General features: G+C 41.4%; 1 protein-coding gene across 4 annotated transcripts in view; it reads right to left on the reverse strand.

Moving 5' to 3' along the window:
- Nucleotides 1-15,253, reverse strand: part of plekhg4b (pleckstrin homology domain containing, family G (with RhoGef domain) member 4B) — a 39,770-nt gene extending 24,517 nt beyond the window's left edge. For 2 of the 4 annotated variants that reach the window (XM_080307968.1, XM_026184850.2), the window contains exon 1: nucleotides 1,218-2,030. In XM_080307968.1, the coding sequence (XP_080164094.1) occupies nucleotides 1,218-1,286 (69 nt within the window). In that variant the 5' untranslated portion in view covers nucleotides 1,287-2,030. Of the gene's footprint in view, nucleotides 1-1,217; nucleotides 2,031-6,270; nucleotides 6,427-14,794 lie in introns of those variants that run through there. The other 2 variants (XM_080307969.1, XM_080307970.1) reach the window with 2 other exon arrangements.
- Between the last annotated feature and the right edge of the window lie 472 nt (nucleotides 15,254-15,725).

Below are 15,725 nucleotides of genomic sequence, written 5' to 3' on the forward strand. Positions count from 1 at the left end.
CTGCAAATTGTAGCGTTGTTATCTTAGCAGATAACCCGGCGAGACAAAAGGATTGTGTGATGAACACAGATAGGTGTGAGAGGTGAGGCGATAAACTGGACCACCCACATACCCACAGCCAAAAGTACTACTTTTACAGTAAAGAAAGTAGGGGTGTTTCTGTCAGATTACATTCAACGTATTTTTTAATCTGGGTCAGTAAGTCGTATTATTTTGATTTATTTTTAAAAATTTTTTAATAAGACCGACAAAAACTACCACTACTGATGGATTAAAGAGTAATTTTCACATATTCCCACAGTGTTTATGGAAAAGACTCACTTTATACCACCGGAAAGCGACTAATGACTTTGCTTCAGGATGTAAACAGCACCGCAGGCTTGTTGTTCTGCCAGTGTGTATGAAACACTGAATCTCACACATTTAAATATTATGTTCAATTCAATAAAACTCATTAATGAAGACAAAATAGTGAATGGAGGTCCTTCAGCCAATCAGGGCAGTGATAAGTAGTGACAACAGAGACAAAGGAGCCTGACAAAGTCTGTTGATACCTCTGCAGGGTAAATATAGAGTGGGTGCATTCCATTATAAGTGGGAGGTTGATAAAGATATCAGAGAGGATACAAACTTGTGTATCTCAGTGACTCCCAGAAATAATAGTCTGTTTATCATATCTTGCTTTCTCCTTTTCCCCCTACAGATAAAAGTCCACGTTTCTAATTTCTAATCATCATCAACACGCACACGATCTATAACTAGTGAAGAAATAAATCTAAAACGCTCATCTTTTACAACTGCACAACAAAAGTAATGATACAGACAGGCCGTGCAAAAGGAATTCATCACCCTTTAAAGTGAACAGAGCGCTACAAACAAACAAGTCCATGTTATATTCCCTTAAAGGAGAAATGAGCCGCTGGATATATGTGCATATCGAGCAATAACATAATCCCGATCATCGTTCGTGTCGTCCTCCCTTTTCTTCTAACACAATGCATGCATGAAAAGCTTCCTGCTGTGTTTTGACTACACAGCGACAAGTCAAAATATCAGCCATCTCTGAACAGTGACATCAAAAACATCTACCGCCATAATACAGAAACACACACGCAATAAAGTGGCTGAAAAAAAAAGGCAAAACAAAGTTCAAGCATGTGCAAAAACTTCCAGAGAGTCACCGAAATCCTGTAATTAAACACATTTCAAGCTCGTACCTTTATACACAGGTAGTTGTCACAGCTCCGTGATTTTGCTCTGGAGTGCATTTTGCCCAAAGGAAGCATTTAGCCACCAGAGAAACAATTCCAAAATTCAATAAATCACGTGTCTCCAAACTCCAGGTGAAAGACTTTTGTAATCCACACTGTGAGTGTAATAAGTCATTGCTGTGGTATCAGTGGGTCCGGCACCATTTCTCTCCCCTGTCTCTCTCCTTTTCTCTATGCTGTGGTGTCTGTAGCTGGAGTAGACTAAACTTCAGAGCGTGAGAGAGGCAGTGCGCGGGCTTCCCCGTCACTCACCCTCCCTTCCTCCAACATAACCTCCCCCGCCCTGCTGCTTGCTTTTCTAATGAAGCTCCATCCAGCTGGACAAATGCACACTCCTGCAACTTCAAGCTCATCATTCATAAAAAAAAAAGACGGGGAAAAAAAGAAAAAAGACACGTACACACTACCTGACCCGCACACCCCGACTGCCGTGAGCCCCAGCACTCCACCCAGCAGGCATCAGACGTTGACTAACTCCTCTCTGCCCTCCCTGACCCTCTACACCCCTACCTCCACCAGCTCCCCTCTACCCCTCTTGCCCACAATGGTCTCTCTTTGTCCTGACAATACAAATGGACTAGGGTTTCAGCTTATTCTGCTGCTTTTCAAAAGAAAAAAGAAAGGAAGACATCAGCATAGGATTGGTTGGCTCAGGTCACTCATTACAATGGCATTCCTCTTAAATATTGTCAGGGGACTGCCCTATCCTTTAACTGACTCACAAACCAATGACATATGGAGACATCCTCCCGCTACAGAAGCCAGATATAACTTCTTTATAATGACTCTAAAAATGTTTTGAATTATTAAAATAGGTTTTACCTGATTCCATAATGAGGAATTGTGACAAGCACTGCAAAATATCCCTCTCTTTGACACACAAGCATCAGAGGTGAGCATATTTTTACAGGAAGAATGCAACAAAATGATATGTTTGCTAGCTGTGAATGGTAGCTCCTTCCCATTTTTTCCTAAACACAGGAAGTCCTTGTTCGGAGGAACGACATGCTCTGTAAGAATACACACTCTGTGTGAAAAAGATCACATTAGGTCAGTCTGTGCAAACAGGGAAGGTAGTGACGACGGGTAATTGAGTTTGCTTTATTTTTAGAGAGAGAGGCGCTGGAGTCTCATCAGATGTCATTAAAGGCAGACATCACAATGACCTGAGAGGCACAAAAAGACACATCAGTGTGGGCACATTCAAACACACACACATGGTTACTCTCATGTTGACACTGATACTACGAGACATTTATACTTTGGTGTAGCGCATTTCTGGGAAATGAAACAAAGAGAGCAGATACTGTTATGCACTCGGTCTACATTTAGTCTTAGTCTTATAGCTACTGTATAATCTTCTGTGTAAGCAGAAGAAGACATACCTCACATATGCACTCTGCAAATACACACTCCTCTCTCTCCTACTCGTGTGTGTGCTTGGACTTAACCTATAATTTCTGCTGCCTTGCCTTTCCACTGGGCTGGTTTCAGTAGGTCAGAGTACAGATTTTCTTCTTTTATGTCTCTCCACTTTTGTCGTTTTCCTTCTTTTTAATTCATAGTTATCCCATTGAGTTAAAGTTGCTTCACATAGGCAACAAAGTAGGTCAAGTTATATATATATATATATATATATATAAAAAACTGTGTATATATATAACTGTGTTAGAGATGGACCGATCCGATATTACGTATTACGTATCGGTCCATCTCTAACACACACATATTTTATATATATATATATATATATATATATATACATACATACACACACATATACATACATACATACACATACATACTACATGTTTACAAAAAAGAAACATTGTTTAGCTACGAAAGTAGTAAATTCAAGTTAATTCAGAGCTGCCTTGGCAGGTGTCCACTGTGTTTGTGTCTCTAAAACATGTTTATTAGATTTTCAGCACTGAGTGACATTAAATTTGGTTTAATTTCTTTTTATAAAACTGGCAGTGGAGTAATCAGCAGCTCTAATCTTTTTATGGCTCCAGCAGATCAGAATTTTCATGGTGTACAAATACAGGGATTCACACAATATAAAACAGGCTGCATACAGACACTTTAGTAGTATTTCTACTACACGCACCTCATCCTGCTTTGTCGTATTTTTACTCTACATAGGGATACTGTTTACAAAAATGAGCTGGAATAAGCTCCAGCCCCCGAGCTCAGGATGCTGATTTGGATACGTGGTTAAGAAGGTCTAAGAAAAAAGGGAAATGAATATCAGGTTGTGCTCATTAAGATTTGAAAATAGTGAGTGACACTATAAATTTGTCATGAAACTGTGTACTGAGGCCATAAATAAAGGGAAACATAGCATCCTTTTTCATAGACTTCAGCGCAATAGGATGTCTTTTTGCAGCCCTTTTTGAGAGTCTCCCCCTGCTGGACCTTGAGAATAATACATGTTTAATGCACCTTTCCATTCGCTTCATTTTTGAGACCTGGAATCTAGCTTTTATACATACAGTTTTATAGGTCTTTTATTATGCGATAGAGAAGACTTCATCTGTCTACATTCTGCATTCATACATATCCTTTTTGGGATTGTGGACAAATGTCTCATCTGTGGCCACAAAAAGAGACATCAATGCAGCCCTGCTGCACTGCTATAAACAATAAATAAAATGCACTCTACAGCCAAAATGTATATTTACATGCAGGGTGATTTATTCCACAGTGCTGATGACCTTATTCTAAAGACAACAGCACATCCATCTGTGAGCTCTATTTCCCTGTATGTACAGTGTTTTGATTCACATCAAGATAGCAGTTAAGTTCGAGTCAGTAGTGCATGTTTGCACAACTACATAAATAAAACTTTTCCTGTTGTTTTTCCGTGGGCAACCATCAGGTTTTAAAATAGCCTTATTTACGCAGGCTTCTGGTAAACTACATTTATGTGATCTGAAAAGGCAGATATGGTCAGTCCCAGGGGTTGGTACGCAATCAGATAAACCTATCAAGGGAGCAAATTAGTAAGATGACACAAGAGCTGGAGTTTCATCATTTTTCATCATCATATCTTACAGTTTTTGAAAAGATGAAAACAGAAGACAGATTTAAGGGGAGGGTGAACGCAGAAGATGTTTGGATAAAGATTGAAATATTTTCATGGCTCTGCATTAGATGAGCATAAACACACACAGGCAAAGTGCACACGCAAACGCTCGACATAAGGCAAAAGTCAAAAGTAACTCAAGTGCATGCCCTGTTGCTGATAGACGAGCGGCCATTGTAATGAAATCGCACACACAGAGACACACACACACACACACACACACACCAAACTGTGGAATGTGACACCTTGATCCTACCTCACTTCATACCAAAACCACACAGGCCACCAACAGCTGTCATGAAATCTTAAAACTTCACCCTTTTTCCATCCTCATAAAGTCAGGACGGCAACAACTGTGGCAACACATCTTTACAACAGCATAACGCACAGCATCAGTTTAAAATAATGCAGATCTTTGAAACAGCTCAGAGTTTATTAAACTTCTCAAAATGCCAAATAGCAGTGATTTGATATCTGCTAATATCTTGTTTATTCATTCCACAACAATTTAAGATTATTTAAGAAAAGCAGTAAATCTTCTGTCATAACTGAACATTTTTATTATAAAGTCGACGTTCGTATCAGCTCCTTCCAGTCAACTGGCTGATCGATTGGTCTTTGCAGCCTCAGCCTTAGTGTGTTACTGTTAGCCCAAAGCCCTTGCTTGCAGCAAAAGTCTCAGCGTTACACAAAAACAATCCAGAAACACAACAGCATTTTGTATTAAGTTTCATACTTACAGATCTGCTTTTGAATTCAGGAAATGTAGAGGACAAAGTGAATGAGTCATCACTCTCCGTCTGTCCGCCTCACACAACCTTGAGAACTCACATCACATCACCATCCAGCCTCACAGACCCTGAGCTATTGCCCCCTTCGCTCCTTTCTCAAACTGTTCCAGTTCCCGGGAACTCTGACCTGAATCGTTCCCCTTCTCGCAGATAGACTCAACTGGGCTGCTGGACATTTCAGATTGACTACCTCTGTATACAAATGCACATAGCTACACAAACAGTCACACTGCCAGGCCATCCCCCAGCTTCCTCTGCCATGCCAGAGTGCATGTAGACCGAGACCAAAGTCAGCATGCATCTTAAATGCCCATTAAAAACCTCAGACCTCCTGTATAAATGCTGTATTCCGCTGATGTCGTAGTTAGGATCAAGATTTACCGCCACCTTTAAGGCAGTGTGGTGCAGCTGTTGCGCCGACATCCCCACCATATTCGTGCTCTTTACAGAGAGTAAACATTAAGAGAGTATGCCACCTGTCATAGCCCCCTAATGTACCTTAGCCCCCTGCTGTGCAGACGTCTCACTCCAACACAAAAGCCAGTGTTTTCCCTGAGCATGCGAGCACAGGTGGCTGGAGGAGGCAAGGTCGAGTTACAGCAGCAGCTCCCACAATTCAAACCATCAAGGAGCCAAGGCAGACAGACTAAGCCAGACTGAATGTACCGAGGACAATAAATACAGTACGGCAAGCAATAATGGTACATAAAGTAATCCCTGTTGTTAAATCACAGCTACTTGTTAGTCTGGTAGACCAAAAAAACAAAGACTTCCCTCAACAACTTGACATTAAGATTGAGATTCTTTATTTGTCAATGTACTGTTTAAACTATTGTAGCGTATACAATGCTACAAGAGTTTAAACAGTACATACAGTCAAAAAGATTTAATATGAAACATTAAATATAGAATTAATCACCATTAACTGCCTGTCCTCTATCTAAAATACTGGTTGACGAATAACAATGACAAACTTTAACTTATTTAACTTGTCTTTTGAAGAAATTGCATCCTATGCCTTAGAGATTGGACAGCAGTCAATACTTACAAACACAAATATACTCGTAAACCCAAGACTGAATCCTAATGCTAAAAATCCACCACAAAAACCAGGACTTACCTTCTTTTGCTCTCTGCCCTTAAAGTCCAACAACACATGTGGGTGTTTCTGGCTCTGTGGACTCTGAGGAGCTGGCAGCTGGCTGTCTAACCAGAGGTGAGGACCAGCCCCCAAGTCCCAGAGGAACCTGACATGTTACATCAAATGCACGGTTTTGTTGGCTGACGAGAATCACAATATTAAGATTAGCCAGGCAGAGTGTTTCCCAGCTCCACCCCCCACCACCCCCCACCCCCTCTCCCAGGCATCCCAATTCCTCAGCGGGGCGTAACCCATTCATTTTATCTGCACCCATCTCCCTCCTGTGTGTACACTGTGAGGGGAACGCACAGGAACTGGTCTGGCATGTTAACAACGTCTAGATAAGTATACTCTACCTGTGCTTTCCGATGCCCGTCTTTCATGCCATACTTTTAATTTTTGTTTTTGTGATATTATTGTGTATGTTTCCTTAAATCAGACACTCCTTTTGTCACATCTCTCACCCACTTAAAAGGCTCTGATCATATGTAAACCCCGGGAAACCTCTAATCTAAAGTGTTTAAAATAAAGGGTTAAAGGTGAATGTCCCAATGAAGAGATCAACAGCACTGCCGACCTGCTGATCTAAAGAGATAATGCAGCCAGAGTGCAAACTGCCTCCAGTCCTTTTGATGGCAACAGATGTCATCCTGCATTGTTATATGGATTACTTGAGCCACTCAGCAAACACCTCCAGGTGTGCATTCCACACCAGGAAGGAAAAAGGTGGAAGCCACTCCCCTGATTCAATAAAAAGTGCTGCCTAGCCTGAGCGAGAGGCTAGGCTGATGGAACTGGGTTAAGAGCTAATGCAGTCTCAAAAGTAGCTTCTTTACTCTATAAACTGAATCTATACCCTTTATATGTACCCTTTGTGTAGTGCAAGATATACGTCAAGATAGTTTATGTGCTCTTAGAAGAAGGCAAGTATGACGAATGTCTAATCTTTGGTCTGAACTCTACACCTGGTCTCCACAGAGTCTTTAATCTTTGGAGGAAGACGCAGAAATTAGAGGCCGTGCTACCACTTCCCTTAGAAAACCTGCAAATAGGGAGTGAAAAATATTCGCCACAACTAAATCACTAGGAGTCCAGTCCATCTGTATGGAGGCCCAAAACTGCCAAAGTAAATTACTAAATAAATAAAGCGTTGTCTCTAGCAACCGTGGCAGTAGATTGACTTGAAATGACAACATTTTGACTTAATTCTCAAAATGAACAAGTTTTTTTTCTTAATGTGTCGCTAACACTCCTTCAAAACAATAATGAAACCATCTATACAGGAAAACCTTCTATATAAATTTCCCATGTTTTGAATTAGAATTTACATCTTTATATCTATTTATCTATTTCCCTAAATGTACTTTTTCCCTGTATGTTTGTTTTTGCATTTCTTTTTGTTATCAACGAGGCCTAACATATAAACTGTGTCACCAGGATCATGGCAGAAATGTCTGGAAATTGTCAAAGAAATGAGGCACTTACATAATCTACTGAAAATAATACTCCATCACTGGTATTTTAATATTATTATGTATGCGTAATAGCATATTAACATATTTATTGACTTCTTTATATATGTATATCTATCTATCTATATATATATATATCTATATCTCTATATATATATATCTCTATATATCTCTATATATATCTATATCTATATCCATATATCTATATCTATATCTCTCTATATATCTATATCTATATATCTCTATATCCATATATCTATCTCTATATCCATATATCTATCTCTATATATATATATATATCTATATATATATATATATATATATATATATATATATATATATATATATATATATATATATATATATATATCTATATATATATATATATATATATATCTATATATATATATATATATATATATATATATATATCTATATATATATATATCTATATATATATCTATATCTATATATATATCTATATATATATCTATATATATATATATATCTATATATATATATATATCTATATATATATCTATATATATATATATATATATATATATATATATATATATATATATATATATATATATATATATATATATATATATAAATAAAACACCCAGCACGCCCCTGCGGGCGGTTTATCCTTCAAGCTCGGGTCCTCTACCAGAGGCCTGGGAGCTTGAGGGTCCTGCGCAGTATCTTAGCTGTTCCCAGGACTGCGCTCTTCTGGACAGAGATCTCCGATGTTGTTTCCGGGATCTGCTGGAGCTACTCGCCTAGCTTGGGAGTCACCGCACCTTGGTGGTTGCAGCTTTTCTAGCAGCCTCTTCATGGTTCCCATTCGCCTGCGGGATCCCCAGGTACTTGTAACTGTCCTCTATGTCTGCAATGTTGCCTTCTGGTAGTTCAATCCCCTCAGTTCTGACTAACTTCCCTCTCTTTGTTACCATCCGACTACACTTCTCCAGTCCGAATGACATTCCAATGTCATTGCTGTATAGCCTGGTAGTGTGGATCAGTGAATCGATGTCTCGTTCACTCTTGGCATACAGCTTGATGTCATCCGTGTACAGGAGGTGGCTGACAACTGCTCCGTTCCGTAGTCGGTATCCGTAGCCAGTCTTGTTAATGATCTCACTGAGGGGGTTCAGGCCTATGCAGAACAGCAGTGGGGACAGAGCATCTCCTTGGTAGATCCCGCACTTGATGGTGACTTGTGCTATGGGCTTGGAGTTGGCCTCTAGTGTTGTACGCCACATCCCCATTGAATGAATATATACAACACCCAGCACGCCCCTGCGGGCGGTTTATCCTTCAAGCTCGGGTCCTCTACCAGAGGCCTGGGAGCTTGAGGGTCCTGCGCAGTATCTTAGCTGTTCCCAGGACTGCGCTCTTCTGGACAGAGATCTCCGATGTTGTTCCTGGGATCTGCTGGAGCCACTCGCCTAGCTTGGGAGTCACCGCACCTAGTGCTCCGATTACCACGGGGACCACCGTTACCTTCACCCTCCACATCCTCTCGAGCTCTTCTCTGAGCCCTTGGTATTTCTCCAGCTTCTCGTGTTCCTTCTTCCTGATATTGCTGTCATTCGGAACCGCTACATCGATCACTACGGCCATCTTCTTCTGTTTGTCTACCACCACTATGTCCGGTTGGTTAGCCACCACCATTTTGTCCGTCTGTATCTGGAAGTCCCACAGGATCTTAGCTCGGTCATTCTCCACCACCCTTGGGGGCATCTCCCATTTTGACCTCGGGACTTCCAGGTTATACTCGGCACAGATGTTCCTGTACACTATGCCGGCCACTTGGTTATGGCGTTCCATGTATGCCTTGCCTGCTAGCATCTTGCACCCTGCTGTTATGTGCTGGATTGTCTCTGGGGCATCTTTACACAGCCTGCACCTGGGGTCTTGCCTGGTGTGATAGACCCCAGCCTCTATGGATCTTGTGCTCAGAGCTTGTTCTTGTGCTGCCATGATTAGTGCCTCTGTGCTGTCTTTCAGTCCAGCTTTGTCCAGCCACTGGTAGGATTTCTGGATATCAGCCACCTCCTCTATCTGCCGGTGGTACATACCGTGCAGGGGCCTGTCCTTCCATGATGGTTCCACGTCTCCCTCCTCTTTCTTGGGTTTCTGCTGCCTGAGGTATTCACTGAGCACTCGGTCAGTTGGGGCCATCTTCCTAATGTATTCTTGGATGTTCGTTGTCTCATCCTGGACTGTGGTGCTGACACTCACCAGTCCCCGGCCCCCTTCCTTCCGCTTAGCGTACAGCCTCAGGGTGCTGGATTTGGGGTGAAACCCTCCATGCATGGTAAGGAGCTTTCTTGTCTTTATGTCAGTGGCTTCTATCTCCTCCTTTGGCCAGCCTATTACCCCAGCAGGGTACCTGATCACGGGCAGGGCGTACGTGTTGATGGCCCGGATCTTGTTCTTACCATTCAGCTGACTCCTCAGGACTTGCCTGACCCTCTGCAGGTACTTGGTGGTTGCAGCTTTTCTAGCGGCCTCTTCATGGTTCCCATTCGCCTGTGGGATCCCCAAGTACTTGTAACTGTCCTCTATGTCTGCAATGTTGCCTTCTGGTAGTTCAATCCCCTCAGTTCTGACTACCTTCCCTCTCTTTGTTACCATCCGACTACACTTCTCCAGTCCGAACGACATTCCAATGTCATTGCTGTATAGCCTGGTAGTGTGGATCAGTGAATCGATGTCTCGTTCACTCTTGGCATACAGCTTGATGTCATCCGTGTACAGGAGGTGGCTGACAACTGCTCCGTTCTGTAGTCGGTATCCGTAGCCAGTCTTGTTAATGATCTCACTGAGGGGGTTCAGGCCTATGCAGAACAGCAGTGGGGACAGAGCATCTCCTTGGTAGATCCCGCACTTGATGGTGACTTGTGCTATGGGCTTGGAGTTGGCCTCTAGTGTTGTACGCTACATCCCCATTGAGTTCCTGATGAAGGCTCTTAGGGTCCCATTGATCTTGTACAATTCTAGGCATTCCAGTATCCAGCTGTGGGGCATTGAGTCATAGGCCTTCTTGTAATCAATCCAGGCAGTGCACAGGTTGGTCAGTCTGGTCTTGCAGTCTCGGCTGATTGTTCTGTCTACCAGTAGCTGGTGTTTTGCGCCTCTGGTATTCTTGCCAATTCCTTTCTGTGTCCCGCTCATGTATTGACCCATGTGCCTGTTCATCTTAGCCGATATGATGCCTGACAGGAGCTTCCATGTAGTACTGAGGCAGGTTATTGGTCGGTAGTTGGAGGGGACCGGTCCCTTCTTGGGGTCCTTGGGGATCAGGACCGTCCGGCCTTCAGTTAGCCATTCCGGGTGTCTCTCGTTAACTAGCAGCTGGTTCATTTGTGCTGCCAGACGCTCGTGGAGTGCAGTCAGCTTCTTCAGCCAGTAGGCGTGAACCATGTCGGGCCCTGGTGCTGTCCAACTCTTCATACTGGAGACCCTTTCTTGGATATCTGCCACTGTGATGGTTACTGGACCCTGTTCAGGGAGGTCGCTGTGGTCAGCCCTCAGATCCTCTAGCCACTGAGCATTGCCGTTATGGGTTGCATCCTTCTCCCATATGCTCTTCCAGTATTGCTCCGTCTCCAGCCTTGGTGGTGCTGTTCTATATATATATATATATATATATATATATATATATATATATGTTAATATGCTATTTTTTACAACTTTTTGGTCATATACTCACAGTCTATGAACTACCACTTGGTATGTGACAGCATATGACTACAATAAAAATGTCTACTTACTTCTCATATTTGTTATGTTTCCCACAGCATGACAAGTAAATAACAACCAGAAATAGTCCGTCATTTGCCGCTGGGTGGTGACAACTTCCTTCCTAGTTTCATATCACTGCAATTTAAACACGTCTGGGATTTTTGGCAGATGGTTAAAATAAATGGGCATTTTTTTAGTCAGTCATGGGAATATTTCAGTAACATCATTAAAACATCTGTCCTTTGAAAATGAAAACAAGTGTGAGTCTTTAAAACAAACCTGGACGAAGGCCAGCCAAAGTCAGACTCTGCAGCTCGTTAATTGGTTTTTAGGCAGAAAATAATTAAGACAGAAGCCACAGCCTCATTTCCAGTAATTCAAAAGATGTAAGACACAGTGATAACCATCACAAGACTCATTATGGATACACTGAATGTTGACTGTACACCTGATAATTTGTACAAGTAAATGCACATAAGAAACGAGAGAATGAGACAGAGGAAGAGAGAGGAAGACAAGGAGAGGGACAAGGGGGTACTGACGGGGGGAGAGAGAATGATAGGGAGGGAGAGGTGTTTCCTGTTTCCATAGCTCTAATTATACTCATCTCTTGAGGATACGACTTATCAGGAAGAGGAGCTTTGTCATTGAGGAACTCCTCAAGGACAATGTCAGGTTTCATACTTTCTGAAACCCATCTGAACATCCTGTATCTGGTTTGCACACATGTCATTATTATAATTATATTACATTATTAAAAACTGGTTTGTAGTGCAAAATGCTTTGAATGCACAGTAGGAGTAAAATACTATATAATACATGGATGATAATTTAGAATAAAAGGTAAACAAATGTAAAAGCAAATAAAGTAGAAATATCAAATTCTGTTGCACTCTCTAAATTAATTGCCTCGTTTATTTATTTTTTGGTGCATTTAACCGGATATTATTCTACTATACAGATTAATATACAGATTAGGCTGTAAGTAAACTCCATGCTGATTGGTACATAAAATATGTAGGGCAATAGTATTCTGGGCAAATATATAGGACTACTGTCATTTAGACAACAATAATTAGCTGTTTTGGAATTATTTACTACAAAATAATGGAAAAAAGGTAAAAAAAACAAACAAACTGTAACTTTCATGCTCATTAAAAGGATGTTTGTTTTGTTTTTGTTGCATTTTTCCCCTTTTGCAATTGAGAGCGCCTGTCTTACATAAACTCAGGGCTCACTCAGTCTGTTTGTGAGTTGCTGTCAGTATAACGGTTCCTTCCTGTTTACAGATACGGTGGCGATAGACTCCTGGAAGTTTGTGGCTTTTGAAAGATGTTTGAGGCAAAATCACTTGAAGCCCTCGGAGACGTTTCACTAACATTTTACAGGCTAGAACGAAACAGTTAAAGCAGATTTACCACTCTGCTGTCGAGTTTACAGTTTTGTGCACTGCCCTCCTCTAGTGGAATACGAACACACAGAGAAAGACCTACTTATCTATAGTACAGTAAATAAAAAGCACATTAGAATTTTAAATATGAAGTGTGGACTTCTCTTCACTGTAAAAACAGTGAATGCAGCAAGCAGTAATACTTACATACAAACTCTCTGTTTTAATAAACCAAACCAAAGGGATATATTATTGATAATTCATTTGACAGCCCAGTGGTTTATAATGAGCCTTTGCTTCATCTATTAGTATGCAAAAAAGGAAAGACAAGCTGAGTGGAGAGGTGGGGGGTGTCCAGACAGAAAAAGATTGAGAGAGGAGCTTCCAAGAGTGAAAGAGCCATCTAAGCAGCGTTCATCCAGCGGCCCGCATTGCCTGGCAACCTCACCACCAGCGAGAGAATGTGTACAGTGGCCTGGAGGCTGTTTCTGCTTATTCTCACCAAAAGAGATAATTGCTTGCAAATACTGGAAAACCCAACGTGAGAAATCAAGAACTGAAGCTGTACTGTCTTATTTGCAACATAGAGAAAAGCAAAATGGGACACTGACATATGAGTTACCATAGCTTTTTGTGGTCATGAACTCTGGTGGAACTAACTTTCACACGAGTCCCTGAAAACAAGTCAGCAGCACAATTGTTCATCTATTGCGGGACCACTTTTCATTGTTACACTTACAGTCGGATTAAGTGCAACTTAAACATTTAAAAAATTATGCTAATTTTGTGTCTCAACCTTTATTCCACAGGAAATGCATTTATGCCATCCACAGTCAGATGCAACCTGCATTATATGGTTGCAAATGCCTTAAACAGTGTTGGGCAACAGATTTGAACATCCTAAGATGGATATAATAATTAACAAACACATGGTGTGATCTGTCTGCATTTATCAGCACAGTTTTTAGCCCAGCCTGAAAAGAAAAGAAAATTATCCTGCCAACTTTTTAAACCTGGCTGAATTTAGAGCAGAGAGAACAATTTTTCTCTTTGTATCAGACTTTAGAGTCAGAATTAGTGAACCATTTTCCCTCCAGATTCAACTGTGCTCAGCTTAGGGCTTAATCAAGTGGAAATTTGGAATAGGGGGTGTGGGGGGGTTGTCCGGGTTGGGGTGCAGGATAGAATGGAACAATTGTTCAGATAAAGGCCTCATGTTGAGTCCGCTTTGATGTCTCTCTGGGGGATGTGCTGGGATTTTACAGTAGCAGTTCACTCCATTACTTTTTGCTCACCTCTGGCGAAAACTGCACCCTGCAAGATGATGCAAAATCAGGCCCCAGATACGATCCAGGGCTCACGGTGTAACATGGTACCAGACATTTACCATGGCTCCTGTGACCCAGAGTGACCCTCATACACGTGGGAATTTTATATTTCTCAAAAATGTTAATGTCAAAAATGCTGCTGGACACCCAACAATATCCACATTCAAGTGAAATTCCCCTTGCCCCACGTCTATACAAGCAGACGGGCCAGGCTCCCACTGATCTATTGTGCTGCAAAGCCTTTCTCATGCATGTCTTGAATGAAAGCCAGCGTATGGATGGTTTGAGGATAATCACGTTTTCCTGAGACAGGCTTAGCAGCACTAAATAAGCCGCACAGAAAAAAAAGGTGGGTCAAACAAAAGTGTTGTATATTGGGAGAAAAAAGCTGCAGAACACCCAAAAAAGTTTGCCTCGGAAACTTCGTAAATAGAAATGGAAAGTAGTTGTGAGCAATGCAAAGGAATGCTGATGCACGAAAAGGCAGATTAAAGTGTTTAAGAGGTCTTTTCCCGCATTTAGTCATACTGCACTTGTTGAAAGGGGACACTTCCTACCTCCGTATTTCGTCCGTCAGCAGGTGCATTTGGGGCATTTCAGTGATGCTGTGGCGCCCTGTCTCCAGAAATCGTCTCCTCTCCAGCGGGTCACGCCGACAAAGTTTCCCATTTGTTGCCGAATCGACCAAACCTCCATGTAAGAACTTTATCGGCAGCTTTGTGCGTTTAATATACCAAAAAACAACAACAAAAACCCTGAAGCGTTTTTACGGCCCAGCGCCTACTGAACTCTAACTTTGGATGGAAGTTGGTAGTTGTCAGTGTTTAGAGCTGCCCGCTTCTCCAAGGCGTACAAAGTAGATATTTGCATTAGGGCGACCCTCCCCTCGCCTTTCATAGCTGCCATTGTTTGTCTCAGCCTGAGCTCGGATTCGGTCCTTCTCTAAATCCCTGACGGAGGGAGAAGGGAACGCAGCTTTCTCTGAGCCCAGGCTGGCAATTAAAAAGCTGCACAAAGAAACTATTATGCCAACATTTTTATGCACAATACATTAAACAATCGTTGGATTAAAGCAAAAGTGGAAAAGAAAGTGAGAACAATGATGCTATTTTGCACTTTTCCAGTGCCAACTTAAATGGCAGATTCGTTTGCAGCAACCACGTGAGAAGCAAAAGTAACAACCAGACCTCCGTAAATACCTGAAACAGGTGCATGTTGAAGACACGAGGCTCTGATATTTCTTCTTTATTTGAATCAGATGTCACCATCTGTTTGAAGTTCAGCAGGTTCAATATGGAGGGCAAAAACTGTTTCCTTTTTCTTTTTGTCTTTTAAAATATTTTCCATTTATTGTTTAGTATTTTACTCTTACTGTGCATTCAAAGAACTTAATACAGTGTTTTTAATAATGCAATATAATAATAATAATAATAATAATAATAATAATAATAATGTCATGTGCACAAATGTTCACAGTTTAATATGGAA

Source organism: Astatotilapia calliptera, chromosome 11, assembly GCF_964374335.1.
Source record: "Astatotilapia calliptera chromosome 11, fAstCal68.1, whole genome shotgun sequence".
Lineage (NCBI taxonomy): Eukaryota > Metazoa > Chordata > Actinopteri > Cichliformes > Cichlidae > Astatotilapia > Astatotilapia calliptera.